General features: G+C 41.9%; 3 protein-coding genes across 7 annotated transcripts in view; 2 read left to right on the top strand and 1 right to left on the bottom strand.

Annotated features, from left to right (window-relative positions):
* LOC139542605 (E3 ubiquitin-protein ligase MIB2-like) overlaps positions 1-7,928 on the top strand; it is a 77,184-nt gene extending 69,256 nt beyond the window's left edge. For all 4 annotated transcript variants that reach the window (XM_071348242.1, XM_071348243.1, XM_071348241.1 and 1 more), the window contains 4 exons: positions 2,315-2,493; positions 2,720-2,913; positions 4,835-4,900; positions 5,085-7,928. In XM_071348242.1, the coding sequence (XP_071204343.1) occupies positions 2,315-2,493; positions 2,720-2,913; positions 4,835-4,900; positions 5,085-5,326 (681 nt within the window). In that variant the 3' untranslated portion in view covers positions 5,327-7,928. The remainder of the gene's footprint in view (positions 1-2,314; positions 2,494-2,719; positions 2,914-4,834; positions 4,901-5,084) is intronic.
* Positions 7,929-13,467: 5,539 nt separating this feature from the next.
* Positions 13,468-15,860, bottom strand: LOC139542601 (ubiA prenyltransferase domain-containing protein 1-like). The gene is made up of 3 exons (XM_071348232.1): positions 15,633-15,860; positions 14,538-15,137; positions 13,468-14,360 (listed from the first exon to the last, which is right to left on the bottom strand). The coding sequence occupies exons 2-3, from the start codon at positions 15,094-15,096 to the stop codon at positions 13,873-13,875; spliced, it is 1,047 nt and encodes a 348-aa protein (XP_071204333.1). The 5' UTR covers positions 15,097-15,137; positions 15,633-15,860; the 3' UTR covers positions 13,468-13,872.
* An 885-nt stretch (positions 15,861-16,745) lies between these two features.
* LOC139542600 (matrix metalloproteinase-23-like) lies at positions 16,746-26,682 on the top strand. Of its 2 annotated transcripts, none has more exons than XM_071348231.1 (8): positions 16,746-17,104; positions 22,439-22,574; positions 22,782-22,921; positions 23,366-23,533; positions 23,975-24,139; positions 24,520-24,630; positions 25,641-25,767; positions 25,865-26,682. In XM_071348231.1, the coding sequence occupies exons 2-8, from the start codon at positions 22,462-22,464 to the stop codon at positions 26,037-26,039; spliced, it is 999 nt and encodes a 332-aa protein (XP_071204332.1). In that variant the 5' UTR covers positions 16,746-17,104; positions 22,439-22,461; the 3' UTR covers positions 26,040-26,682. The 2 variants fall into 2 exon arrangements, with proteins under 2 accessions (XP_071204332.1, XP_071204330.1); XM_071348229.1 differs by having other exon boundaries at positions 16,837-17,104; positions 22,435-22,574.
* The last annotated feature ends 904 nt before the right edge of the window (positions 26,683-27,586 follow it).

The following is a 27,586-nucleotide window of genomic DNA, read 5'->3' as shown; positions in this document are numbered from 1 at the left end:
AAGTAATTAATTTGCATTTTATTGCATGACATAAGTATTTGATCACCTACCAACCAGTAAGGATTCTGGCTCTCACAGACCTGTTAGTTTTTCTTTAAGAAGCCCTCCTGTTCTCCACTCATTACCTGTATTAACTGCACCTGTTTGAACTCGTTACCTGTATAAAAGACACCTGTCCACACACTCAATCAAACAGACTCCAACCTCTCCACAATGGCCAAGACCAGAGAGCTGTGTAAGGACATCAGGGATAAAATTGTAGACCTGCACAAGGCTGGGATGGGCTACAGGACAATAGGCAAGCAGCTTGGTGAGAAGGCAACAACTGTTGGCGCAATTATTAGAAAATGGAAGAAGTTCAAGATGACGGTCAACCACCCTCGGTCTGGGGCTCCATGCAAGATCTCACCTCGTGGGGCATCAATGATCATGAGGAAGGTGAGGGATCAACCCAGAACAACACGGCAGGACCTGGTCAATGACCTGAAGAGAGCTGGGACCACAGTCTCAAAGAAAACCATTAGTAACACACTACGCCGTCATGGATTAAAATCCTGCAGCGCACGCAAGGTCCCCCTGCTCAAGCCAGCGCATGTCCAGGCCCGTCTGAAGTTTGCCAATGACCATCTGGATGATCCAGAGGAGGAATGGGAGAAGGTCATGTGGTCTGATGAGACAAAAATAGAGCTTTTTGGTCTAAACTCCACTCGCCGTGTTTGGAGGAAGAAGAAGGATGAGTACAACCCCAAGAACACCATCCCAACCGTGAAGCATGGAGGTGGAAACATCATTCTTTGGGGATGCTTTTCTGCAAAGGGGACAGGACGACTGCACCGTATTGAGGGGAGGATGGATGGGGCCATGTATCGCGAGATCTTGGCCAACAACCTCCTTCCCTCAGTAAGAGCATTGAAGATGGGTCGTGGCTGGGTCTTCCAGCATGACAACGACCCGAAACACACAGCCAGGGCAACTAAGGAGTGGCTCCGTAAGAAGCATCTCAAGGTCCTGGAATGGCCTAGCCAGTCTCCAGACCTGAACCCAATAGAAAATCTTTGGAGGGTGCCTTAAGTCCGTATTGCCCAGCGACTGCCCCGAAACCTGAAGGATCTGGAGAAGGTCTGTAGGAGGAGTGGGCCAAAATCCCTGCTGCAGTGTGTGCAAACCTGGTCAAGAATTACAGGAAACGTATGATCTCTGTAATTGCAAACAAAGGTTTCTGTACCAAATATTAAGTTCTGCTTTTCTGATGTATCAAATACTTATGTCATGCAATAAAATGCAAATTAATTACTTAAAAATCATACAATGTGATTTTCTGGATTTTTGGATTTTAGATTCCATCTCTCACAGTTGAAGTGTACCTATGATAAAAATGACAGACTTCTACATGCTTTGTAAGTAGGAAAACCTGCAAAATACGCAGTGTATCCAATACTTGTTCTCCCCACTGTAGGCACAATCACTCCTCACCTCTATTCAAAAAATGTGTTCCTTCTATTAGCTAGGTAGGTTATTGGGAATTAATTATCTTTTACAATATGGACAAGGTAACAACAGAGCCTTGTATGACTGCACCCCCAGGTAGGTGCAACAGATTGTTGGTGGAAGGAATTAGTTACCCCCCAATAACTGCACAATTACAACATAAAGCACTGTTATTTTGAAAAGAGCTTTATGTAAATGAAAATCATCAGCATTGTGTTCTAGCTGCCACTGCCGAAGGGCATCCTCTCATATCGGCACGACCTCAAACACTGCAGCGCTCAAAAAATGCTGGCCAACCGCCAAGCCTTTTTTGGGGCTTGGTGGATGGATGGGGTAAACAAACACAAACACACACACACACATGCACATCTCAAGGTGGCCAGTCTTAGTACCCTGTATTCACATTGTCAGCAAAGGAGGGGGGGGGGGTTCTGGATTTGTCCAGCTGGGGTGCATTGGGTTTAGTGACAACACACCCTTGTGGTACTCTAGTCTGTGTATGAGGACCAGACATGCCCTTTGAATTTAGTAAACAGGTGTGCAGCTTGCATCTCTGACATGCCACTGATTACTATAATTAATAGAAGATTATTGATGAATTTATACTAATGATCAATTACTAGCTTTAGTGTAATCTTATGTCCCCAGTAATCTTGGTGTGGTTGTTGTGCACTGTACTGTCTGTCTCTCTCTGCTATATCTTATGTGTGCGGCTTTCAAGCTCACTTATGTGATTCCTTTAATTTACCAGATTAAAGGCTCATCAGAACTCAATTCTCTTTCTTCTTCCCCTCCTTCTCCCTCCCTCTTCATGTCTCCTGTGTAGCTGAGCAGCTCGGGGCTGATGGGTAACACGGAGCTGAGCGTGGGTGCGGCCATCGCCTGTTTCCTGGCACAGGAGGGCGCCGACATCAACTATGCGAACCACAAGGGCAAGAGCCCCCTGGACTTGGTGGCGGATACAGCCGTGCTGCAGCTCATCAAGAGATTCTCCGAGAAGTACCGGTACATACAGCAGCCAGTGACTATTATAACAACACCTCTCACACTCCTCACTCCGATGGCTCAGCCTGGAGATTAATGCCCCAATCAGACATAAATGGGCTTTAAAATAAGTGATAAAGAAAAGACCAGAGCAAATAACTAACCAAAAGAAAGAAGATAGGATTTGTCCTCTAATCATACAGTATGTGTACCAAGTATGTGTCTTCCATCCATCCGTTCCTTTTAGGTTGCAGCGGCTGCAGGCCATCACGTGTGGCACGTCACTGAGCAGCACCAGCCTACGGCGGGTCCACACAACGCCCAACACCATGACCAACCTGGCCATGCCTGCCCTGCCGGGGCCCAGCGAGTGCCTCATCTGCTCCGAGCTGGCCCTGCTCGTCCTCTTCTGCCCCTGCCAGCACATTGTTGCCTGCGAAGGTAGATGGATAGTGTACAGAGCTCGACATTAAGGCTTGTCCGGGGCAATAAAAAAATAGTCGGACAACCAGAATATAGATTTCAGTTGTCTAAATGGACAAGTAAAAAATTACAATATCAAACAATTAGTCCAATCAGAATTGGATAAGGCAGCGGCGATGCTGCAGTGCACAGCAGGGCGTACATGGTTGACATTCTCAGTAAATTGCCTATATCCAACACTCCAGTGTCTTATTGTTGTAGGATCCCAAATGTTCTATTTTCTCTCCATTTGACATGAATATGACTTGGCCTATTAAGTCACTCTTTCAGTTTAATGCATGCTAGATCTGTCTTGCCCTGCAATTTCATGATCAAAGAATAAATTAGTCATCTCAGAAAGTGTTACATTGTTTAAGGTGAGGCCTAAGGTAATAATGAGAGCTAGAAGAATCAATAGCAAGATATAAAGATCAAATTAGAAATTTGAACAAACTTTAGTTGCGAGGTCAGAAAAAAAATCCTTCCTTGCCATTGCGACCCAATGACCAAAAGCCTAATCCTACTAACTGAAATATCATAAAAGCATTAAGACAAATTAATGTTATGAAGAGTATTTTCCAAACTATTCCAATAAAGTGTTTAATGTCCTAAAGTTGCAGCTTTTAAATGGGAATAATTATGAACGTCGGAGTCTATGCTATTCTCATTCACAGATTTATTTTAAATTACAAATATTTTAGGCCACAAGAAGTGAAATTGAGCAAACAATACCAAAATAGAAAAATCTAATGAGGAATCAAAAGAAATAGGCTACAGCTGAGGAAAGCTTATGAAAGAAATTCCCAGTTGGCCCAGGCCTATTGCCATATTATTCTAGCAATGTGCAACCTACCTACAACACAGAGTAGCCTAGGCCTAATAAGAAAGGAGGAGGCAAAAATGCAAATCCGTTTATAATTATCCAGTTCTGAGGACAGCAGAGTTGCTCTGCAGCCCATGATGATTTACAACCCATCACAAGACGCACAGCCAGCGAGGCTCGTTGACCGTGTCACTCGCTCCATCTGCACGCTTCGGTACACACCACACGGATAGCCAGATAGGCCTAGGCTACTACACGTCTCCTTCGTGCCACAGCTACACCAGAGTGGAATAGGCTATTCGAAAAGATTTGTCTCCACTAAATATATTTGGTCAATGTCATGATTGCTCTTGTCCCTCCCGTAGCATGCCAGCCAAATGTGTAGCGGTCATCTTTCTTTTTATCTATTCTTTTGTCGATTATTTTGGATGGTCGCTAGGGGACAATAATAATTGTCTATGGCAGGGGTGTCAAACTCATTCCATGGAGGGCCAAGTGTCTGCTAGTTTTTGGTTTTATCTTTCAATTAAGACCTAGACAACCAGGTGAGGGGAGTTCCTTACTAATCAGTGACTTTTATTCAATCAATTAATTACAAAGGAGAAGCAAAAACCCGAAGACACTCGGACCTCCATGGAACGACTTTGACATGTAGTCTATGGGCAAGCTTAGAAAATTATTTCAGATTCCTCCTATGTACTTTACTCATTTTCAGTCACCATTTTGGTGTTAGGGACCTTTTTTTGTTGGGACAAGTGACTTCAGCTTTCGGACAAGTAAAAATATCAGTCCTACTTGTCAGAAGGGTAAGTGGCAAAAATAATTTATGTCAAGCCCTGGTGTGGGTGCCCTGTGATGGTGTGTGGGGGGGGGGGGAAATCTGGAGCATTAAGGATAGTCCTGGACTAAAATGGATCCATTGAAAGTGGTTTTAGTCCAGGACTAGGTTTAGTCTGTGTCTGGAGAAACTGGCCTTTGATGTTCCCACAATTGTACTCAGTACCTTATTTTAGGTTTGAGGTCTTGATGTTTGGGATCTGAGGTAACTCCTTGTGCTTCTCCCTAATCTCTCCACAGAGTGTGCTCATCGAATGAAGAAATGCATCAAATGCCAGGTCACGATCACCAAGAAAATAAGACAAGGTAATGATACCACAAATGAGTAGAAGGCCTGTCTTGTTTTCAGATTTTTATTGATGTGTGTCGGGGAGGAGCATTGGTAGAAATGGATAAATAGAAGATGTCCGGGTCATACTAATACTAGTACAGATCACAATACCGTGTGATGTTGAAGTGAATGATGTGCATCCCCTTCCTCTCCCTCCAGACCAGACAGAGGTGGACTGCAGCCCGGGCTCGGAGAACTCCGAGCAGCACAACCTGCTGGAGCAGCTGCAGTCACGCTACCGCCAAATGGAGGAGCGCATCACCTGCCCCATCTGCATCGACAACCATATCAAGCTGGTTTTCCAGTGCGGCCACGCCTCCTGCATCGACTGCAGCGCCGCCCTCAAGACCTGCCCCATCTGCAGGCAGACCATCCGGGAGCGCATCCAGCTCTTCGTCTGAACCAGACCCTCCTCCTTTCTTCCTCTCTTCCCCTCCCCCTCGAGGAGTTGCCCAGTCAGTCTGCTCCTCAGTCCTTTGGGATTAGCCACTCGATCGTCCATCCTGGCTCAGCTGCTGTGCTTTGTTGTGTTCCATTACGTGACGTGCACCAGGGTTCCCAGCAGTGTCAATGAGCTGGATGTGGTTGTACTGACTTGATTTTTTTGTTTTGTTGTTGCCTGTTTTTTCATGGAAAAAATCCAGTCATGGCCCCTGAAATGCTCGTCAATGCTTTGTCCGTGGCTCCCAGTGTGTAGCAGCCGCAGCGGGTTGCGTCAGGAGGAGGCAGTAGTGTTGCAAGCTCCATTCCCATTGGTCCACATGGAGGACATCCCTACGAACCAGGGAGGAAGTCCCTCTGAATAGTCCCTCACCTGTGCTGCTCTAAGAGGATGTCTGTTACTCCCTGTTAGATTGCATCCCACCCTGTTCCCCCTGTTTGCCTGTCTTGCCTACCCTGTTTACAAGGCTGCAGAGAACTGGCTGATGTCTCCCTGTCTTGAATCCGGTGTATTATGTTTGCTCTCCTTTGTATGAAACTCTTTGTTATCAGTGTTAGTCTCCTGAGGGTGATGGTATAACTAAAGGCTCCTCTGTATAGCCCCTCCCGCTTGCCGTACGTACGCAAGGGGAAAATACACACTTTATATATGCATGAGTATATGCATATTCTAAGCTGAAGACTGTGTTGTGGGTTTGGTTAGATGTGTGGTTTTAAAAGTACCAGTAATTAGTACTGAGGTATTTATGTCTAAAGGTGTTTCTATTTAGCTAAAGTCATATTATTTTTGGTGTTTGCTCAGTAAAAAAAGGATTTCTGCTGAAATTTCACCCAAGCCTATGTCATTCTCTACTCAGGGTCCTGATTCATTGAAATACTTCTAGTATCAAAAAGGTTACGGAATGTTTTTTTTTGTCAACCCTTTTTACGTTGGAGCCATCTGACAATTTGATGTGTGTTCATTAAGGGACTTGTAGTTGATGTCTCATAACACAACAGCTAGAGCTTTTATAGCAGAATAGACCTGTGGATAAGTTCACTTTGGTCCAACATACCTTTCCTGCTTTAGGTATAAAATTAATGTTTAAATTACACCATCGTAGAGAGTGGTTTGCGTGCTGCTTTAAAGGAAAGACTTTGTCAGATGACGCAGTGCAACTAATTTTCATTATACCATCACCCAGATACCCATCGGCTTTGTTCTTTATAGATATGTATCAAAACCATAATCGAAGCCTGTGTCTGTTGTTCATCTGAACCTGAGCGTCTGTCCTACTCCTCAGTGTGTAGTGTTGTACTACACAGCGAGTGCATTAGCCGCCCACAGACCCGCTTGCTAGCATCATCACACTCAGCCTCAGACAGGGCTCAGCCCATTTGGTGGTGCAGAGATGTTTGTCATTATGTTTAGGTCAACTTTGGACTCTTTTTGGACAGAATGACTTTTGACTTCTGGAGGCCTTTGTGTCCTCTAAATAGAGGAAGAACACTGATACTGTACATGATGATGAATCAATCCTCCCAATACAGAACAGGAAGGATTATTGATCAAGCGAGGTGTGTGAACTTCTACCAAAGCTGAGCCAGAAAAATTATTAGCATGTATTTGCTTTTTCTTTCTTATTTCGTCACAATGTGGAATTTTGGCAGCCTTTGCACTCTGTTTTCTTGTCATGTATCTTTTTTTCTCTCAAACAGATGTCTTTGTAAACATTTAATAATTGTTAATTGTGCACCTGTTTCACATCATAGTCATCCTACCTGGAAGAAACCCTCCCCAATCTGTGTTTGGCAAAGCATTTTGGATTGTACTTTATCGTTAATCATCCTTTGTAATGTTTGGTTTGTTTTCCGAAGGGCTTATGCATTAAAAAAAATTATCTATTTTAATCTTCTATTTCATTTTTCTATTGTAAACTTCCAGTGACAGGAGTTTTGTAACATTAGATCCCAACTTTGGGAGAGCCAATTAAGATGTACATTTGAATGTCAGAAAAATGTAACCTGCATACTCTGCCTTGTAAAGCTGCATGGGAGAGAGGAAAGTAAGGTTTACTCAAAGTACTACTAACGTTACACCAGTGCCAAATCTTCAAAAGGATGTGCGTGGCTCTGGTAAAAGGTGGTGCACTACATAGGGAATAGGATGTCATTTGAGACGGTGCTTCTGATTAACAACTGATATTAAAGAATTCTGATCCAAAGTATATCAATCAAAAAAAATGTGGAGCCCAAACATAATTTTTTTTTAGTCATGAGTATAGCGAGCATTTCTGATTGAATGAATTAGATCATCAAATATTGTCATCTGGGGTCATGTGAGTAGTCTCTGTGCACAGGTAAAGGTAATAATACTTTAGAAGAGCCAGGAGGTTTTGAAATATACCACTAGAGGTTTGCGATGAGAAGTACATACATAATATTTAAGCAACAAATGTTACTATTGGTGTGTACACCACTTGGAGTTCTTGTTGGCCTTACTGTCCATTCTTATGTTCATGTTTTGTTTCAGTTGTATTCTGTACAAAAATATTTTGCAATAAATATGGAACTGTTTTATAAGGATTGTGTTCTGTGTTTAATAAGTCACTGTCTCCTCCCAACATGTAATTGGCATGTCACCCATCTAACTTGAAATATGTTTATCCAACTCAAATAGTATATTCATGTTTTCTAACTCAAATTTTGTTTACTCACAATAAGTGTAAATTGGGGTAATTTGAGTTGGGTAAAGGTATTATTTTGAGTTGGATAAACTGATTGATTGACGTGATGGTTTATCATACTTTAATATTTGGATATGTTATGTGCTGGAGCTCGGATCCACCTGGCTCTCCCTTGGGCCCAAGGTGCAGGAGCCCCGCTCCGGGTAACTCTGGCTCAATTTAACCACGGTTTGTGACTGAAGTTTCATGCTCGTTGAATGACCACATTTAAAGCGTTTCCCTTGAACACATCAGTAGTAGTGTGTTCAGCTAAATGCTGCTGTGTGCCAGTTCTTAGGCCTAATTGTCTACACTGCCACCTGGTGAGGTTAGCATAGGGCTAACGTGTGCCAGGTTATCTGATGGAACCAGCTACAATGTAGCGTTCTATCACGTGCGAGTAAATCAACTATTTTAATTGGCTGATGCGTATTTTGAGACTGAGGTCCAGGTTAAATTGTAACTTTTTCTAATGTTCAAATCCACAAGCGGCTCCCGGCATACCTAAAGCGGACATTGCCATTGGCTGAACGGAAATACGCTGGAATGTGAGATGTAATCTACACCTCAATTAAACTGATATAATCCTCAATTTAATGATTTTCAATTTGAGCGTCATTATTTCTATATAGCCTAGACTTTCTAATTCGGAACTTCTGTGAGTTGGAGGGGTGTAGATTTGTGACAATGATCACAAGAGCAGCTGCTCACAGATTTGACCGCTCCAACACCGCCAAAACATCAGCTATGTGGGTGTCAGCTGTCGCTCGTTATTGCTTGATCCGATTGAATTTAGGCCTTCCTTATCACCTCCGTAAGTAATTGAGGAAGAATAATTGAGAAAGATCCCTGGAATTCTGCCCAAATGAGTTTTCCTCATTCAGGCCAGAATTCCATCCATATAGTGTCTTTTCAAAAAAACATTTTTGTTCATGTGGTCAAGATCAGATCTTCTACAACTACATTTACACAGGCAGCCTAATCTTTTGACTAATCAGATCAAATCTTTTGCCAATAATTGGGCAATCGATCACAATTGAGCTGCCTGTTTAAACAGCCTACAATATGAAACACTTTATGTATTTCTGCGCACCTCCAAGACTTGATACCTACTAATGGTTTAGTTACTATAGACAGAAGTTAAAGAGGGTGGGTAGGCATAATCGGCGATCTTCTAGCAATCTAAAGGTTGCATATTCGAGGCGCATCGGGGACAACTTTAGCTAACCTTTGCCCTTATTCTAAGCGTAGGTCAATTCACCTAATCGGCTACGTAAATTCACCTAACCTTTGTGATTTGTTCTAACCTTTTCAAATAATCCTAACATTTGTCGTTAGTTCCCCTAACCACCAACGTAAATTCTCCCCGTAATTCTTTGTTGTTAAAGGACAAGGAACCGGGTCTCATCTGCCAAGATGTATGGTAAATTACCTCATCCAATTCGTATGCTATTTTACGTCCAGGTAAGATGTATGATATTGTACGACCGCTATTCCTTTCATAATGTAACCTAATATATCATACTAAATGGAGTGTCCCAGATTTACATACAGAATAAGACGAAATGCTCTGAGACCACATTAGTGTAAACGCAGCCTATCTGTTTAAGTTTATCCATGTCGACACATGGTAATGTCTCCACATTGGGCCAATATTTCCTGGTCCCTACCTATATGTATGAAAATTATTTGAGACTGTTTCAAAATTATAATTTTTATTTGATGTTAAGACAAATATTGATGTCTTGAGTCAATGGTGTCACCTGTCAACAAGGGTGGAAAGAGTACTGAAATATCCTACTCAAGTAGAAGTACTGCTCCTTAAATGACATTTTACTCAAGTAGAATTACTAAAAAAAGTACAAGAAAAGCTACTCAATAACAGTAATAAGAGTAGTTGTAATTTGTTACTTTAGACCTCTGCTTATTAATAATTTCAGAGAGCGGTGTAATGAAATGATAATTAGAGACAGTAGAGTTGGATAATGGTGTAATAAGCAACGGTAGGAATCCAGACAAAACATTGCGCGAGCGCCTCACTATTCCCATCTCAGCATCTGTGCTTTTAATGGGTCAATTATCTCGCTCTGCTGCAGAGCTCATTGATGAGGCTAGACAGCCTGTTCTTAGCAAGGCCTGTATCATAAACCATCTCTGTCCTTAGCCCGAACATAACAACCTCATGCCTTCTTCATCAGGAACACATATGGTACTTGCACACAAATTGACTTGCATATGACAAACTGCTCATGAGTGGATGATGACAGAGCCACATGAGAGCAGGGGCTTAACTCAGGTGGTGGAAGCATTTTGAGCGGTGCAGATAGAAATGTAATGAAATAGAGGAGACATGATAATTCTCTTATCATGGAGTTTAAATCATTTTTTTCAAGGAGAGTATAATTATTTTATTGAGATGGACTAGATATTCCTGAACAGGCCCCAGCCTAACCAGATGAATAATTTTCTCAAAGATGGAGGAAAGAGCATTTGGTCCAGTGTGGCTCAGTTTATAAGAGTTTGGCGCTAGCAATGACAAAGTGGAGGGTTCAATTCCTGCAGGGATCACATACTGGTATGCACTCATTAAACTTTGCTTTGGATACAAGCATCTGCTAAGTGGCATATTTATGTATTTGTAAAGTTGTTATTTATTATTAAATACAACTTCAGTTGTAAAACATTGAAATGGTGGATGGCTGTTATGCACCTGGTGGGGTGAGGCTGAAGCGTTAGAACTGCAAAAGGTTGTCTGTGGTTTGGTTGACCAAATAACTTTTTTTCTCTCTTTGTACCTTTTATTCAAATAGGCGATAAGTAGAGGGGGTTCTATACTAAATGGTAGTTCTATACTAAATGGTAGTTCTATACTAAATGGTAGGGTGGGGCGATAAACAGCCGTTTAAAGAGGCAATCTGCAGTTGAAACAATAGCAAAGCTCATCCCCACCCCAGTTTTGGTAAAAGGTTGAGGAATGGAGTTGGAGAAATGTAACCACTCTCAAATTAATAGACAGAGCTATGGATGCAAGGACTGACCATCCATGTTTTCAACATTAGTTTTACCCATGTAGTGAGGCTATACACAGTGTACAAAACATTAAGAACACCTTCCTAATATCGAGTTGCACGGGAAACAGTTGAGCGTGAAAAAACCAGCAGCATTGCAGTTCTTGACACAAACCGGTGCGCCCGGCACCTACTACCATACCCCGTTCAAAGGCACTTAAATATTTTTTCTTTCCCATTCACCCTATGAATGGCACACACACAATTAATGTCTCAATTGTCTCAAGGCTTTAAAATCCTTCTTTAACCTGTCCCCTCCCCTTCATCTACACTGATTAAAGTGAATTTAACAAGTGTCATCAATAAGGGATCATAACTTTCACCTCGTCAGTCTGTCATGGAAAGAGCTGGGATTCATGTTTTGTACACTCAAGTGTATAGTGTTGGTTTACATTGACTTTATTTACAAACATTGGTTTATGTTGGATTCTGATGGGGTACAACAATTTAACTAAGCTCATGAGGCATTTCTAAGTTATATTCTTCAAGAATCAAAGGGTACAATATTATTAATTATTAGTTTTAAAACATTTATGTAGCAACTACAGATTGCTCTTTTAAGTTATACCGGTATGGCTTTTTACAACACCGTCTACAAAGGCATTTCTACATTTAGTAAGTTAACATGATGCAAATTCTTACCATCAGACTGAGTAGTTTGGCTGACAAGTCCAATGGTCATGTCCCAGTCCTGTTCCATATAAAACAAGTTATTTACAAATGGATACAAGTCAATCAATCAAATGTCAGATGTCACAAAGTGTTATACAGAAACCCTGCCTAAAACCCCAAACAGCAAGCAATGCAGATGTAGAAGCACAGTGGCTAGGAAAAACTCCCTAGAAAGGCAGGAACATAGGAAGAACCCTAGAGGAACCAGGCTCTGATGGCTGGCCAGTCCTGTTCTGGCTGTGCCGAGTGGAGATTAAGAGTACATGGCCATTAAGGCCAGATTATTCTTCAAGATATTCAAACATTCATAGATGACCAGCAGGGTCAAATAATAATTACAGTGGTTTTAGAGGGTGCAACAGGTCAGTACCTCAGGAGGAAATGTCACTTGGCTTTTCATAGCCGAGCATTCAGAGGTCGAGACAGCAGGTGCAGTAGAGAGTTGAAAACAGCATGTCCGGGACAAGGTAGCACGTCTGGTGAACAGGTCAGGGTTCCATAGCCGCAGGCAGAACAGTTGAAACTGGTGCAGCAGCACAACCAGGTGGACTGGGGACTGCCAGGAGTCATCGGGCCAGATAGTCCTGAGGCATGATCGTAGGGCTCCGGTCCTCCGAGACGGAGAGAGAATTAGAGGCAGCATACTTAAATTCACACAGGACACCAGATAAGACAGGAGAATTACACCAGATATAACAGACTGACCTAGCCCCCTGGCACATAAACTATTGCAGTATAGATACTGGAGGCTTAGACAGGGGTGGGTCGGGGGACACTGTGGCTCCATCCGACAATACCCCCACCCACTTTGCCAAAGCACAGTCCCCACACCACTAGAGGGATAACAACAGACCACCAACTTACTACCCTGAGACAAGGCTGAGTATAGCCCATGAAGATCTCCAATGCATAAGCCCGAGGGGGAACAAAACCTCCTGGCTTCCAGAGGATTAATACTGTGGGCTTGCATATCTAAAGATAAGCACTGACTCCAATTGGTGAATTGAGGTCTTATTCAAACCTGAAGTTTGGAGCTCAACAGAAAGCTGTGGCAGAGTATGGGCACTGGACCCATTTACAATGCATATTTCAAAACCTTTAAAAAAAATGTAAAACTATAGTCTTCTCTGAAATAGTCCACATTATTTCAATATCAAATTCTGACAGCAAGAACCTGAAGTAAATAAATAAAAACATTACATTTTTTGCAGTCTATTTCTTTTCTCTTATGACAACCCAATTTGAAATGTCATTATGTGAGGAACAAGAAAGACAAAGACAATAGATGTAATTTCTTAATGAATACATAACTTTCCAAAACATAGAATTTTACTATTAAATGTAAAAGATCACTAACTGGTCCAATGCAAATTAGGCTGAGATTTGGAACATTTGGGGGCATTTCCATGTACATTAATTTGTATTTGTTTATAGACTGGATCGATTATTGGTTGCACTCCTCTGTCTAACAAAATAAAATGGAAATTACCAAACCTTGACTGCAAAACCTGATAATTACAAGGCTACCATATCATACCACTCCAAATAAAAACACTATTGCAATTCATAATTTTAACCTCAAACCCTGACTAATAAATCAGGGTATTGTCCTAACATAACCAAAAAAAACTGACATTTAATTTCAATTTACAGAGATTAAATGGTTTAGATTTGGTTTATTGACATTTTGAAGAATTGCATCACTGGTAGCAAGTATGAGGGCCCGCCGCAACCCATGGCAACCGTTTCTTCAATGTCTGTCCTCATTTTGAGGCATCAGGACTTGAAATGTCCTCTGTACTGTAGTCTTATACCAAATGAGTCTGAACACACCTCAGACTTCAATCGATACACAGAACTACGCAAAATAATGGACCAGTTACGCATCTGGTTATATCTGTCAGTATTAAAGAAGAGTAACTAAACTGTTTCTCTGGACGTATAAATTAGACAATACATTAAAGCCTTTGAACTCAAGTAAATAATTACAAATACAAAGATGTACATAAACTAGTCTGCATTTCAACAACAAAAAAAGCTATAAAAGAAGCTACAATTCAATCACAGTAGCGGTAAGCTGCCTTGAGGTGCCAGAATGATCCCAAAGACATAGAAAAGTCCCATCAGGAGGTTGAGCTTGGCTGTCTTTTGGGGGATCTTGGAATAGCACTGGCTGCGGAACTGCCTCTCTAGGGGGAAGGCCATGGGCAACGTGAGCAGGGGCAGGGCCATGCTGATGGTGTAGTGGGTGGCCAGGATGCAGAAGAGCACATAAGGGACAAACAGCAGGAGGTTGAAGAGGATGTAGGACAGCGTGGGCCCGATGAGAATGGCCAGAGTGACAATGCCCGCCTGTTTGTCAGAGTCCATGTCCCTGGTATTGTTGCTGTGTAGGATAGCCTCTGTATTGAGGGCCAGGGGAATGGCGTAGACCAGAGGCAGGACAGACAGGTAGCCCACCTGCACGGCGTGGGCAAACATGACCGCCAGGGGGCCAAAAGTGATCAGGATCACCACGTCCCCCAGGGCCACGTACTTAAGACCAATGCCTGGAAACAGGACAAGGAAGGTATCGTAAGAATCTGGATATTAGTGTGTGTGTGTGTGTGTGTGTGTGTGTGTGTGTGTGTGTGTGTGTGTGTGTGTGTGTGTGTGTGTGTGTACTTGTAAATAAAGTGAGGGAAATAATGTCTGTACATTTTGAAAAAAGTTAATGCCAAGCTCACCTCCCGTGTACAGAAAAGAGCTGGAGAGCCCTCCAAAATAAATAAGGGCCAGATGCTCCATCCTCAACGTGGAGAGAAAGTAGAGCAGGGTGGCACACAAGCAGCCCAGAGAGTAGAGCAGCGCTCCGAACATGACCACATCCTGCGGCGCCAGGATCTCATCCACCAGAGTCCTATCGTCGCTCTTCTTGTGGTCGATCCCTTTGGAGAAGTCATAGTAAGTGTTAACCAGATTCCCTGCCCCGTGCACCACCAGCACTGCCACGGCACACACCATGAGGATGACCAAGTCCACAGAGCCCTCCAGCTTGTAGGCCAGGGCACTGCCCAGAGCCACCGGTGTGAGGGAGGCGCTGAAACTCCACGGCCGCAGGGCCAGCACATAAGCAGCACACTTGTACCTCATGTCAGACGCGACTCTGGCCCTCCCCGAGCTTCGCTGGTCAGCGGTGTGATTCTGCACAGTGTCATTCAAACCGGTGTGCCTTGTCTCACTATGTCCATTCAATCCAGCCAAAACAAATGTCTCTGCACTGCTTGGTTTCTGCCCCACAGCCATACCTCTGCCAGGGTCCACAAACAAAGAAACAGAAGGTAAACCTGTAACAGAATTACAGAGGTCACACATAGAATGTCATTTATGTACAATGAACATCTCATTTAATGAACAAGAGCATCAGAATACAGGCTCTAAGTTATTGAAAACCAGTATGGAGTAGTTTTTGTATTGTCTGTCCGTCATAATTGAAGGGTTGCAAGAGCGTGAGACCAGAATGTTTTGTTGTTGTTGAGCAGGATTAAAGCGTGCTACTACATGCTAAAACGTAGGTAGCAAACGAGTCTGTTAATTTACAGTATTTCCCGAGTAGCTAGAAATATGCTAGTTGGACCACCTGAATTTCAATGCACCATGTGTGAATTGTACAACACACCTGTTGGATGGCCACATTGCTTGCTCCCTACAACCTCGCAAAATTGGCATTTAGAGCATTGCACTGCTGGATAGTCAACTACATAGATTAAAGCTAACTATCCAGTGTGCTATTAGCAAGCCAAAAGCCAGGGCCAAATTAAATGTCCGAAACCAGACTTTACCTGTTTTATGTATCCGTTAACTGATAAACTATTTCACGCCATGTAACAACATATTTATGTGACTGCTACCTAACCACAGGGCTGACCCTACTCCTTGATAAACTTGCTACGTGTCAATTTCGAGAATATTTCACTGGCTGATCACAGTTAACCCTGACGGACGACATTTCGTCCAACCCTCTTGAGTGAGTGCAGACGTAAATAGGCGCCGTTAGAAACACACTTCAATGTGATCTGCGTTCCGGGTGTTGTATATGACATGTGCAAGAAGAAGCCTTTCCTCAATAAGAACATTTAAATAAAATAATACAAATATCTGGAAAAATTTAGGATTTAAAATATCGCATATTTTGTACACTCGCACCAACGGATGTATTAGAAATACTAAGGCAGGCCAGGGAGTTATTGATTCTCTGGTGGTGGTTCAGTGCGATCTCTCACTATCCCACCCAGATTCGTAAACGGGGGAAAACGTTCAACTAAATTCAGACCATCATCCCAGGGCAAATACCATACTCTCTTAATAAAAACACTTGTGAAGCAATTTGTTTTCCAATTATTTTCGAACGTTGCTGAATACGAATGCAGCCCAGACTCAAATTGCGTGTTTTGGGCCTTCACAAACGCACGAGTTTTACACAGATCTGCAGAATATATGCCTACTGACATACATTTTCACAATTAATTTGATGTAGGTAATTTACTCCAATTAAAATATAATTTGAGAAATATTTGTTGCTTGCATCAGGCAATAGCCTGTCACAGATATACTATTTTCCTATGCAATTAGAACAAAAAAATATTGCATTTTTAATTAAGAGTCAGAACATATTTAAATAAGGTTCAATATAAATCAAAGTCAACCTATTGCCCTATGCGTATTCCTCAGCTAAAATGAGAGACCCACACATAGGTATTTGAGCAGGCCTATATTTTTTAAATCCATGATCAAATCTCTGTTATGCACTTCTAGATTAATAAGCATGCAAAAATAATAGTTAAATCAAAATAGTTTTAAGATTGTCGACTACGTGCAGCTGGTTTCCTTTCCATTTAAACTTGTCAAACTCTGACCTCCATTTAAAGTAATGTGAAACCATTTGGCAGACTGTGGAATAGCGCTGCGGCCGAAGGTTGTATAGAAAGCTGCAAAGTTTGATGCAGCCTGGAGCTGGCGGCGGGTGACCAAGGATTCCAGCCTTAACACCGTTATCCTCAATTTAAAAATAATTTGTCAAATAAAAGGATGCATTGGATGGCCATTGATATCCATGCGGATAGATGGTGGTGAAATTGACTAGTCTGTCTTTGTTTAGGGATTTTTCCTGGAAGGTGATATCGCAACGATGGTGTGTCAGACGTTCAGAAGTTTACAAAGGGGCGACTTCAGTGCTCTGCTGGCTGTGGCGGTGCTTGGGGTTCTGTTTGAAGGGATGCAAGAAACCACGGCATTTCCCACCTGGAGAATAGAGGTATGGTGTGAGAATTCAACTTTCTAACTTGATACCTCCTTTAATTGCACTGCTGAATACAGGTTATGCTGGAATAAGTTATGATCAAGATTTTGGATGATTAAACCCATTTAGGGCAACAATATTTTCATTTTATTTTAACTTGTTTTTTTCAGTGTCTACCAAGACATCTGCTTGGTGACAAATGAGCAAATGATAAATAAATCAAATGTAATTGTAATATGAATCACATTTTTGGATAAACTTCATCAGACAGAAATTCCTTTATATAATCAGTAATTATACATATAATTTATAATGTAGCCTATTCATATTATATAATTGGAGGAATTCTTTCGTTTTGATGGTGCATGCAAGGAATATAATTGTACGCCTTTCCAATAGCCTACAGTTAGTATAGAATAAGGGACAAAAATCCATTATGACATTTCCTTTGAAAGAGACATATCATCACAGGAGCTAGACTTGCTTGTATGATATGCAATCTCTGTAGAATAATTAAGAATTTGGTTGGTTTTGCACTGATTTTTGTCCCAGTTGAGGAAAAAAACACTATTCTTATTGCATTGTAGCCACAATAAAAATGTTTTGATCTGACTGGATGAAGTCTTAACCCTCACTTATACCAAGTTAGCTATTCTAAAAGTATCTTATATTGTTCATTAATTCACACTAAGTCAAATGCAGACTTCTCAGAATCCTTGATTAATAAACCAGGGGCAAACAGTTTGGGAATCTTCAAAGGAGATCACAGTAAGAGGAGCTTAGCATGTTGGTTGAGCACTGAATGATCAGGTTCTAAAGGTTATCTCCAGTGCGCTTGTTTTGGAACATTTTCAGTTGTTTTCCATAGGAAGAAATGGTGTAGCAAATGGTACAGCTTAGAACAACATGTAGCTTCAAGAAATCATGGACTGTTCTCACATTGCTCCAATTTAAGTGGAATGCCTGCTCCAACTTCTAGGCTATGTCCTCTTCTTTTGTAGTGTATGTTTCCTTGACTCTGTTATCAGTGTGGCAGGAAGACTCCAGTCTTCTGCAGGGCTCCTCTGGTGTTCGTCTGGGTGTCTAGGCCTCAGCTCTTGGCAAAGCCCTTGTTTTCCTGAGGATTGAGGAACATTAAAAAAGGAATGCATATGTAGCACATGGGGATGTGTGAAACTTACTCCTCAGCCTGAAGTGTCCCCACTTGTGCCAGCGAATAGCTAGCTTTTTCCGACTGGTAAGACACTTCAGGAGGGCGGTCACGTGTGCTAGCATGGCAGAGGTCCCGAGTTAGCGCCAGGTATGGGCTGAATCAGCAGCGTGGCAAGCAGCGTGACGTCCTTTACATATAGTGTCTACATTATTTCTCTGAGAAAAAATATTTAATTTTCATATAGATATTTTAATAGTATAAATTCATATGTTTAGAAATAGCAATTTTTGGGGGTTGTATTTCCACTGTATTTGTATGTAAATGTTGAACTTGGTCAGGTCGTGTTGGTCCAATCCCTTATCGTTGATGATAAGGACTGTGGAGTAGATCTGTGGATAGGCTAAATTAGCTTATTCACTTGTCATAAAAGTTCCCGATAACAAAGTCACCTAAAGTTATTGGATAATCAGTCAAAGTGTACACTACCTTTCAAAAGTTTGGGGTCACTTAGAAATGTTCTTATTTTTGAAAGAAAAGCACATTTTTTGTCCATTAAAATAACATCAAATTGATCAGAAATACAGTGTAGACATTGTTAATGTTGTAAATGACTATTGTAGCTGGAAACGGCAGATTTTTAATGGAATATCTACATAGGCGTACAGAGGCCCATTATCAGCAACCATCACTCCTGTGTTCCAATGGCACGTTGTGTTAGCTAATCCAAGTTGATCATTTTTAAAGGCTAATTGAGCATAAGAAAACCCTTTGCAATTATGTTAGCACAGCTGAAAACTGTTGTTCTGATTAAAGAAGCAATAAAACGGTCCTTCTTTAGACTAGTTGAGTATCAGCATTTGTGGGTTCAATTACAGGCTCAAAATGGCCAGAAACAAAGACCTTTCTTCTGAAACACGTCAGTCTATTCTTGTTCTGAGAAATGAAGGCTATTCCATGTGAGAAATTGCCAAGAAACCTTAGATCTCGTACAATGCTGTGTACTACTCCCTTCACAGAACAGTGCAAACTGACTCTAACCAGAATAGAAAGAGGAGTGGAAGGCCCCGGTGCACAACTAAGCAAGAGGACAAGTACATTAGAGTGTTTAGTTGAGAAACAGACGCCTCACAAGTCCTCAACTGGCAGATTCATTAAATAGTACCTGCAAAACACAAGTCTCAACGTCAACAGTGAAGAGGCGACTACCGGATGTTGGCCTTCTTGACAGAGTTGCAAAGAAAAAGACATATCTCAGACTGGCCAATAAAAAGAAAAGATTAAGATGGGCAAAAGAACAGAGACACTGGACAGAGGAACTCTGCCTAGAAGGCCAGCATCCCGGAGTCGCCTCTTCACTGTTGACGTTGAGACTGGTGTTTAGACTGACGAGTTTCAGAAGAAAGTTATTTGTTTGTGGACATTTTGAGCCTGTAATCGAACCCTCAAATGCTGATGCTCCAGATACTCAACTAGTCTAAAGAAGGACAGTTTTATTGCTTCTTTAATCAGAACAACAGTTTTCAGCTGTGCTAACATAATTGCAAAAGGGTTTTCTAATGATCAATTAGCCTTTTAAAATGATAAACTTATGTTAGCTAATACAACGTGCCATTGGAACACAGGAGGGATGGTTGCTGATAATGGGCCTCTGTACACCTATGTAGATATTCCATAAAAAATCTGCCGTTTCCAGCTACAATAGTCATTTACAACATTAACAATGTCTACACTGTATTTCTGATCAATTTGATGTTATTTTAAATGGACAAAAAATCTGCATTTCTTTAAAAAATAAGGACATTTCTAAGTGACCCCAAACTTTTGAACGGTAGTGTATACTGTAACTGTATATTTTACATTCTATTAGTATTATATAAAAACAAAGTCAAAACATATTTCTAAACACTCTTAAACAGTAAGCACCTATAGCTGGCCTTTCACAGCTGTAAAACAAGAATAGAATACTGGTGTTATTATTTGGAGAGTCTCATTTGCCCCTCCCCAAAGGGACATCAGACATATTGTATCTGCAAAATGTATCATACTTAAAGTTTGGAAAGCAGTTTTACTGCTGACCACTTCCTTTTTCTACAAAATGGAATGCCCTTGCATGAAAATGTAACATGTAACATTCACATGCAATGCATTGGGATAATAGCCTCTAGAAACTGCAGAATTAGAGTTGAGTATCCTCAGCTGGTCTCGTCAAACCAGAACCCTTGCAGCATGGAACTGTTGATTGTTTAGATTTTGAACATTATAACTATAAATACTGTATAAATTAACACCATGAATCACAACTGTCAGTTCAACTAACAGTGTAAGTAGATTACAGTACAACGTTAACGCTGTGCTGCTCTCCGCCTGCTACTTGAAGTGTGTCAGAGGGTTGGGTACTGTGGCAGTAAAGACAAATGACGTTGAATAAATGTGTTATACATTTTTAATGTATGATACTGCAGACACATGAATAAAGGTGTAATGACTAGTATCATAAAGGTATTATGCATGCATTATGTATACCCCCTTCAAGTAAAGTGTTACAACTTTTACTTTTTACTTCTCGGGGATCTCCACTGTTTTTGTCCAGTTTCTCAAGTTCCTTCCATGAATACTTCTGTTCTTCCATCTCATGTTGTTAGCAATATTCTCCTGGTCCTTGGTGCTTGGTTCTTTGGTCTGGTTCAGACACTGGATCAAGTCAGTCATATCATAATAATCTGTCAGTCAGCCACGAAGACAGGAACACTAACAGTGATAAAATACTAAGCACTAGCTATGTGTAGTTCATAAACACAATTGTATTCTAGGTTAATTATCTACTGAACAAAAATCTAAACGCAACATGCAACAATTTCAAAGATTTGACTTAGTTACAGTTCAAATAAGGAAATCAGTCAATTGCAATAAATTAATTTGGTCCTAATCTATGGAGTTCACATGACTGGGAATACAGATATGCATCTGTTGGTCACAGATACCTTTAAAAGAAAGTAGGGGTGTGGATCAGAAAACCAGTCAGTATCTGATGTGACCACCATTTGCCTCAAGCAGCGAGACATATCTCCTTCACATAGAGTTGATCAGGCTGTTGATTGTGGCCTGTTGTCCCATTCTTCTTCAATGACTGTGCGAAGTTTCTGGATATTGGTGGAAACTGGAAAATATTGTCGTACAAGTTGATCTGGAAAACGCTGTTGTACACGTTGATCAAGAGCATCCCAAACATGCTCAATGAGTGACATGTCTGGCGAGTATGCAGACCATGGAAATGTTCAACTTCCAGGAATTGTTTACAGACCCTTGTGACATGGGGCCGTGCATTATCATGCTGAAACATGAGGTAATGGCAGCGGATGAATGGCACGACAATGGGCCTCAGGATCTTGTCACGGTATCTTTGTGCATTCAAATTGACATAGATAAAATGCAATTGTATTCGTTGTCTGTAGCTTATGCCTGCCCATACCATAACTCCACTGCCGCCATGGGGCACTCAGTTCACAACGTTGACACGAGCAAACTGCTCACCCACACGACGCCATACACGTGGTCTGCAGTTGTGAGGCCAGTTGGACTTTCTGCCAAATTCTCTAAAATGATGTTGGAGGAAGAGAAATTAACATACATTTTTCTGGCAACATGTGTGGCATTGTGTTGTGTGACAAAACTTCACACTTTAGAGTGGCCTTTTATTGTCTCCTGCACAAGGTGCACCTGTGTAATGATCATGCTGTTTAATCAGCTTCTTGATATGCCACACCTGTCAAGTGGATGGATTATCTTGGCAAAGGAGAAATGCTCACTAACAGGGATGTAAACAAATTTGTGCACAACATTTTAGAGAAATAAGCTTTGTGTGTATGGAACATTTCTGGGATCTTTTATTTCAGCTCATGAAACATGGGACTAATAATTTACATTTTGTTCAGTATAAAAATAAAGTTAAGACCAACCCAGCGAACACAGAATTTATCTGTAACGTTTCCTAAAGGTTATCCTTTGACAAATAACTTTCACACAAAGTTCTGGAAACCAACATTTGTTTGCTGGGAATCCAGATCCCGATCATAGATATAAATTACATCTGGATGTTGAGGTGACATGTGTCCAGTAGGTTGAAACTCCTCTCCTCGCTCCTAACTGGTAGCGCCAAATCTCTGGTGGTTAATCTACAATTTTTTTGTCCAAGGAAGAAGTTCACACCTCTGGTGTGTTAATGATTGGGATTCGCAAAGATGCCCGCACGCAGGTTCTCCACCTCTCCAGGAACAAGCGCTACACCCTCACCCCTGAGAAACTCAAATGGGACAAGTTCAAGCTCACTTACAAGTTTGGAGATTATTTTATTTCACCCTCCTTTCTTACCAAACATTTACTGTCTAAAAACAAAAGGAAATGCTGTTTGAATTGACTTCAGACATATTTACAAGGGACAGCTGTCTTAGAGCTTTATGATAGCTCCAATTGCTTTTACTGATTTCTGCTGTTGTAATATGCCAAGTGGTTTCCCCAGATAATGGCATTGTGTCTGTGCAGGCTGCTCTCTTTCCCAAGGAACCTGATGAATGCCAGTGACACGCGCCGGGGCATTGCCAAAGCCTTCACTATGTGGAGTGATGTCTCGCCCTTCAGCTTTAGAGAGGTGCCCGCTGACCAGGAGGCAGACATCAAGATAGGTATATGTTGTTGTGCCCCCACCTAAAGTATATCAGGCATGATGACTGGCATATAATCTAGTAGGACTATACAGTGACATGTCTGAAATGCCCTCAGCATTTGAAATGAACAAATCTCCCTCTACTGTCTAGTTATCTAATGTTCAGCATGATTCATGGCTTTATTTGTATGACAAAGAGTCCTGTACACCTTCCAAGCATGTGTAATCATTTTAAAATGATCTAAATAATGCCGAAGCCATCAGAGTGGGAGCCCCATGATCTGGGATCCTTGTTCCAGCATAAATAATTGATGCAAGTGTGAAAAATGACAGTCATCCTCAGTGGGGTTAAGAAGTTTGAAATCCATCATCTTCTAGACTATTGTATGTAGAATGAGAGAGGCTGGAGAGTTTCCCCTCTTGGTTGCGCTGTCTGAGGCACAGGTCTGTCTCTTTTTGGCAGGCTTCTACCCCATCAACCACACAGACTGCCTGCAGTCCTACTTGCACCACTGTTTCGACGGCATCACCGGCGAACTGGCACATGCTTTCTTCCCTCCGACGGGCGAGATCCACTTTGACGACCATGAGTATTGGATTCTGGGAAACATGCGCTTCAGCTGGAAAAAAGGCAGGCACCTTGGGTGATCTCTTTCCTGATTTTTGTAAGCTGCTGTTGTGCACTCAGCACCAAAGCTACTTGCTGGATGTCCAGTTGAATTAGTCAGATGCACAGGGTTGAAAAGTGAAAATCGTGGACACTGTAGTTGGCAATTATGTCTTGAAGCTGGAATAGTCCACAGTGTAATGGTTGGAAGATACTGTGAACTTAGAAGCGTAGTTAGATTTTGCCGTTGTTAGATCAACTGTGTCTCAGTAGCCATCTGCTTCATCGACACTGATCTGAAAAGACAGGTATAGGTGAAAGCCATATGTTGTTATGCCACTCAGAACTAGCTTTCATGTGTATAGTTCAGTGGATGAGGGAAAGGACTTTCGAAAGTAGCTACTATTGAGATGCACCCCAATTACTGAGACAGAATGAACAGTTTTGTGTTGTTGGTTTGTGCAGGGGTGTGGCTGACAGACTTGGTCCATGTAGCGGCTCACGAGATTGGCCACGTCCTGGGCCTCATGCACTCCCTGAACCCCAAGGCCATCATGCACCTGAACGCAACTCTAACGGGGCGCAAGCTCATCACACAGGACGAGGTGTGGGGCCTGCACCGACTCCATGGTAAAGCCAAGCACCCACAAGCAAAGAGCCCTGTAAAACAGACAGAATAAACAGTGTCATATTGTTTTGTAGCACAAAACAATCACCGGAAGCATATCTTTCAAATGAAATAAATCCTCATTTAAAATAATGGTCCCACTTTAAACAACCAATTTATACAGGCTTTATAGACTATTCATGATTTCTTCCTAAGCACTATATAGATGCTTCACAAATAATTTATTTACTACCTGCTGCAAGTAAACGTGGCCTTAATGAGTATTGTTGAACCTTTAATACAGTGAGTGAGTCATTATAAATGTGAAGACAGATTGTCATCCCAAATTCCTTTCTGTAGACTGAAATTAGCACTCTCATCCCTCTTTCCTCCTCCCCTGTAGGATGTTTGGATAGATTATTTATCTGTCCAGCCTGGGCGCGGAAAGGCTATTGCGACAGCAAGCGAAAGCTCATGCAGAAGCACTGCCCCTCGAGCTGTGATTTCTGTTACGGTAAGAGCAGCACTGCAAAGGAAAAAAAGATTACTCCCAATCTACTGGTGCAGGAATCGCATCTGTACCATTTGCCAATGCATCGTAACGCAGCCAACAAAGTCCAGCCATGCAGAACCATGATGAGGGTTTGCAGCCCTTCTGATTTAAAGTCAGATTAGATACTTGCCACTGGATGAGACTCATTCAGAAATAATTACCTCTGGATGTATTTTGGTCTGCTTTATAGTAAGCGAGCAGAGCGTCTTAGTGAAGCACCTCGACAGCTTAAATTCCCATAACCTCCGCAACCAGTCTCACCACGGCCGAGGCCTCCTGTTGCACAACAGGATATGACTCCTCCTTGCCACGGCAGCCATAGATTGTGGGTTTGTCCGATTTATATGTGTAACAAGGGAGAATGTGGAGAGGAGAAAGGATACCATTCCTGGCTCCTAATCTGTTCCTCATTGTTGATTGGGAGACGTTGTACGGCTGTGGAAAATTCCAGTATGACTCCAAACCACTGGAATTTCAGACTGTGGCTTGAGTGTTAGAGACGCGGAAGGTCAATTTGGGATTTCTGCGGCCCAAACTAGTGGCTGCCTTTTAAACAAACTTCCAACTGATCATGAGGCACAACATCGTGTTTACACTCATCGAATGGCCATAGCACTTGGGTAAATTAACTAGATAGAGGATGTCCTAAATCATCTACAATGGAGTTGCCTTGAAGTTTTGATGCACATGTAGGCAGATAGGAGCTTTTATGCTTAGTTTGAGTGTGTATGTCTTGGGGGATAATTTTAAGTATGATCCTAAATTCCGACTCAGATCAGATTAAACAATAACTAAGAAAACATTTTCTTGGCGCTTCTTTGTTTACTTTTTGGAGTAAACATTTAATGAAAAGACTAACATCATTTTGTGAAATTAAAGCCATACCACACTGAGTCATGTCTGGTTAAGACTAAGACTATACAGAAGTGGATACCCCAGCCTTTAACCTTGTGTTCCCTAACTTTCCTCAGAGTTCCCCTTCCCCACCGTGGCCCCCACCCCCACCCCCCAACGGACCAAACACAAGCTGGTGGCTGAGGGGAAGAAGCTCACGTTCCGATGTGGAAAGAAAATTGCAGCAAAGTCAGGCAAAGTATAGTGAGTATGTCTTATTTAGCCCAATATCACTTCTAATAAATCATGATATCATACCAACAATGGACTGAATTTAAATGTATTTTTACTGTTTCTGTAGCTGGTACAAGGACGGAGAGATTCTGGAGTACTCCCACCCTGGCTACATCTCCCTAAAAGACGATCACATCAGTATCGTGGCCAACGCCATCAACGAGGGCACATACACCTGCATCGTGAGGAAAAAGAACAAGGTCCTCACCAACTACTCTTGGAGGGTACGAGTGCGCTTCTGAGGGTGATGCCCCCATCCGCACATAGAAGCACTGGGTATTAGCACAGAGAACACACAACCGTAGAAACAGAATTACCAGAAGAGGAAAAGCCCTTAGGCAACTGCATTTTCACACATTGACTTGAATGGGATGTCCGTTCTAGGAATTATATTTAAAGCACACCTTCACTCAAACATTGCTTGTTCAAAACGGGGACCTCACTCACTTGGGCACATATTTTAATGTATGTACATTGTCTAAACAATACCCTCAAAACAATCATGTTTCAGGTCTGTTTTTTTATAATGCATTTTCGTATGTGCACAATAAACCCTTTTGTTCTGTGGTAAGTAGTATATAGAATCTAGATGTAAAACTACATTGTGAGTATTAGATACACTGCTGGCATTGTTTCTGTTATGTATTATGTGAACAATAGACTGTTCATTGAAGTTAGAGCTCACTGACACTTACAGGGTAGCTAGTAGCCTCAAACTTTCCTAAATATTGTCCAGGAATTTCAAATAAATGTAACTAGCCTGGCTACTTTATGCCATGGGTAATGCATTCTAAAAGCTACTGCATCAATGCATGACACCTACAGTATAAACAACATGTTGGTTCCATGTTTCATGAGCTGAAATAAAAGATCACAGAAAAGTTCCATATGCACAAAAAGCAAATTTCTCTCAAATGTTGTGCACACATTTATTTACATCCCTGTTACTGAGCATTTCTCCTTTGCTAAAATAATCTATCCACCTGACGGGTGTGGAATATCAAGAAGCTGATTAAACAGCATGATCATTAAAACAGACGCACCTTGTGCTGGGGACAATAAAAGGGCACTAAAATGAGCAGTTTTGTCTCACACACTGCCACAGATGTCTCAAGTTGAGGGAGCGTACAATTGGCATGCCGACTGCAGGAATGTCCACCAGAACTGTTAATTTCTCTACCATAAGCCGCCTTCAATGTCATTTATTCGAATTTGGTAGTAGGTTTAACCGGCCTCACAACCGCAGACCACTTATAACCATGCCAGCCCAGGACATCCACATCCGGCTTCTTCACCTGGGGATCGTCAGACCAGTCACCCGGACAGCTTATGAAACTGGGGGTTTGCACAACCGGAAACTTTCAGCACAAACCGTCTCAGGGAAGATCATCTGTGTGCTCGTCGTCCTCACCATGGTCTTAACCTGACTGCAATTCGGCGCCGTAACCGACTTCATTGGGCAAATGCTCACCTTCGATGGCCATTGGCACACTGGAGATGTGTGCTTTTCACAGATGAATCCCGGTTTCAACTGTACCGGGCAGATGCAAACAGCATGTATGGCGTTGTGTGGGAGAGCGGTTTGCTGATGTCAACGTTGTGAACAGAGTACCCATGGTGGAGGTGGGGTTATTGTATGGACAGGCATAAGCTACAGACAACACAATTACATTTTATCGATGGCAATTTGAATGCACAAAGATACCGTGACAAGATCCTGAGGCCCATTGTCGTGCCATTCATCCGCCGCCATCACCTCATGTTTCAGCATGATAATGCACGGCCCCAT

This window comes from Salvelinus alpinus, chromosome 17 (assembly GCF_045679555.1).
Source record: "Salvelinus alpinus chromosome 17, SLU_Salpinus.1, whole genome shotgun sequence".
In the NCBI taxonomy this organism is placed as follows: Eukaryota; Metazoa; Chordata; class Actinopteri; order Salmoniformes; family Salmonidae; genus Salvelinus; species Salvelinus alpinus.
The sequence above is the reverse complement of the archived record's forward strand: the minus strand, read 5'-3'. Positions and strand labels throughout refer to the sequence as shown.